This window comes from Aplosporella prunicola (assembly GCF_010093885.1).
Source record: "Aplosporella prunicola CBS 121167 unplaced genomic scaffold K452scaffold_321, whole genome shotgun sequence".
Taxonomy (NCBI): domain Eukaryota; kingdom Fungi; phylum Ascomycota; class Dothideomycetes; order Botryosphaeriales; family Aplosporellaceae; genus Aplosporella; species Aplosporella prunicola.
Genome location: NW_022983849.1, coordinates 1 through 1,082, shown reverse-complemented (window position 1 = coordinate 1,082; position 1,082 = coordinate 1). Strand labels below are relative to the sequence as shown.

General features: G+C 29.8%; 1 protein-coding gene across 1 annotated transcript; it reads left to right on the top strand.

The window, feature by feature from the left end:
* Nucleotides 1–446, top strand: K452DRAFT_240071 (uncharacterized protein; the record flags this gene model as incomplete). Its single annotated transcript, XM_033537777.1, has 2 exons — nt 1–135; nt 232–446. Coding segments are annotated over 2 exons (350 nt in total), but the record flags the coding sequence as incomplete, so codon positions are not given.
* Nucleotides 447–1,082: the final 636 nt, after the last annotated feature.

Sequence of the window (1,082 nt, the reverse complement as noted above, 5' to 3'; positions counted from 1 at the left end):
TATTAATACAAAGAGAACAATATTATCTTGATTTATTAAAACCTGAATATAATATTTTAAGAACTGCAGGTTCCTCTGCTGGTTATAACCATACTGAAGCTGCTATTGAACTTATTCGTGCGTCATCTTTAAAACGTAAATCTCGCCGTATTTCTGAGGAAACAAGATCTAAAATAAGATCAGCACTTTTAGGTAGAACTCACTCAGATGAAACTAAATTAAAGATGAAAGGTCGTAAACATTCTGACGAAGTTAAAGCAAGAATTGGTGCAGGTAGCTTTAGATTGCAACCTGTGATAGTTACAAATATTCAAACAGGAGTTAATACAGAGTTTCCTACTATGACAAAGGCCGCCGAATTCCTTGAGACATATACAACTCAGGTAGGAAATTACATTAAAAGTAAAAAGCCCTTTAAAGGAATATATTCTATAACTAGAAAATAATTGTCCCTCTGACCCGTTTTCATAAGATGTTCGGTATCCCTTTTTCCTGCGTACACAGGGATTTTTTTTTATTAGAGAAGTATATATTATATTGGCTTTTGTTTACCTACTGACTTATTTCATTTACCCCTCCCTTGACCTGATACCCTGCGACATCAGCAGGGGCAGAGGCAGGTAGGGTAATTATTGGTTAGTATAGAATACTTAGTCTATTGTTTAATATTTTGTAAGTTTAAATATTATTTAGGTATTCATTTTTTTTTTTATTTATTTATATAATTTAGTATTCTTTTAGTTATATCTTTTCCCTGATCATATGTTTTTAAATTCAAATTTTTTATCATTCTTATAATGATTTATTCTTATCTTTTTTGCGAGATTTTACAATAAACTCTTTATAAAAAGTTAATAAATATTTTAAGGTCTGACTAGTCGTCGTACGCTAACAAAAAAAAATATAAGTAATAAAACAAAAGATAATGGTATAGTCCGAACAATAAAGAAATTTATTGAGTGTAATGATAGTTTTATAAAATGAGATTACCAACATAATTGTTATCCTCCATTATCAGGTATACAAAGTCATAGTGGTCCAAGTGTAGATTTAGCTATATTTGGATTACACATATCAGGAAT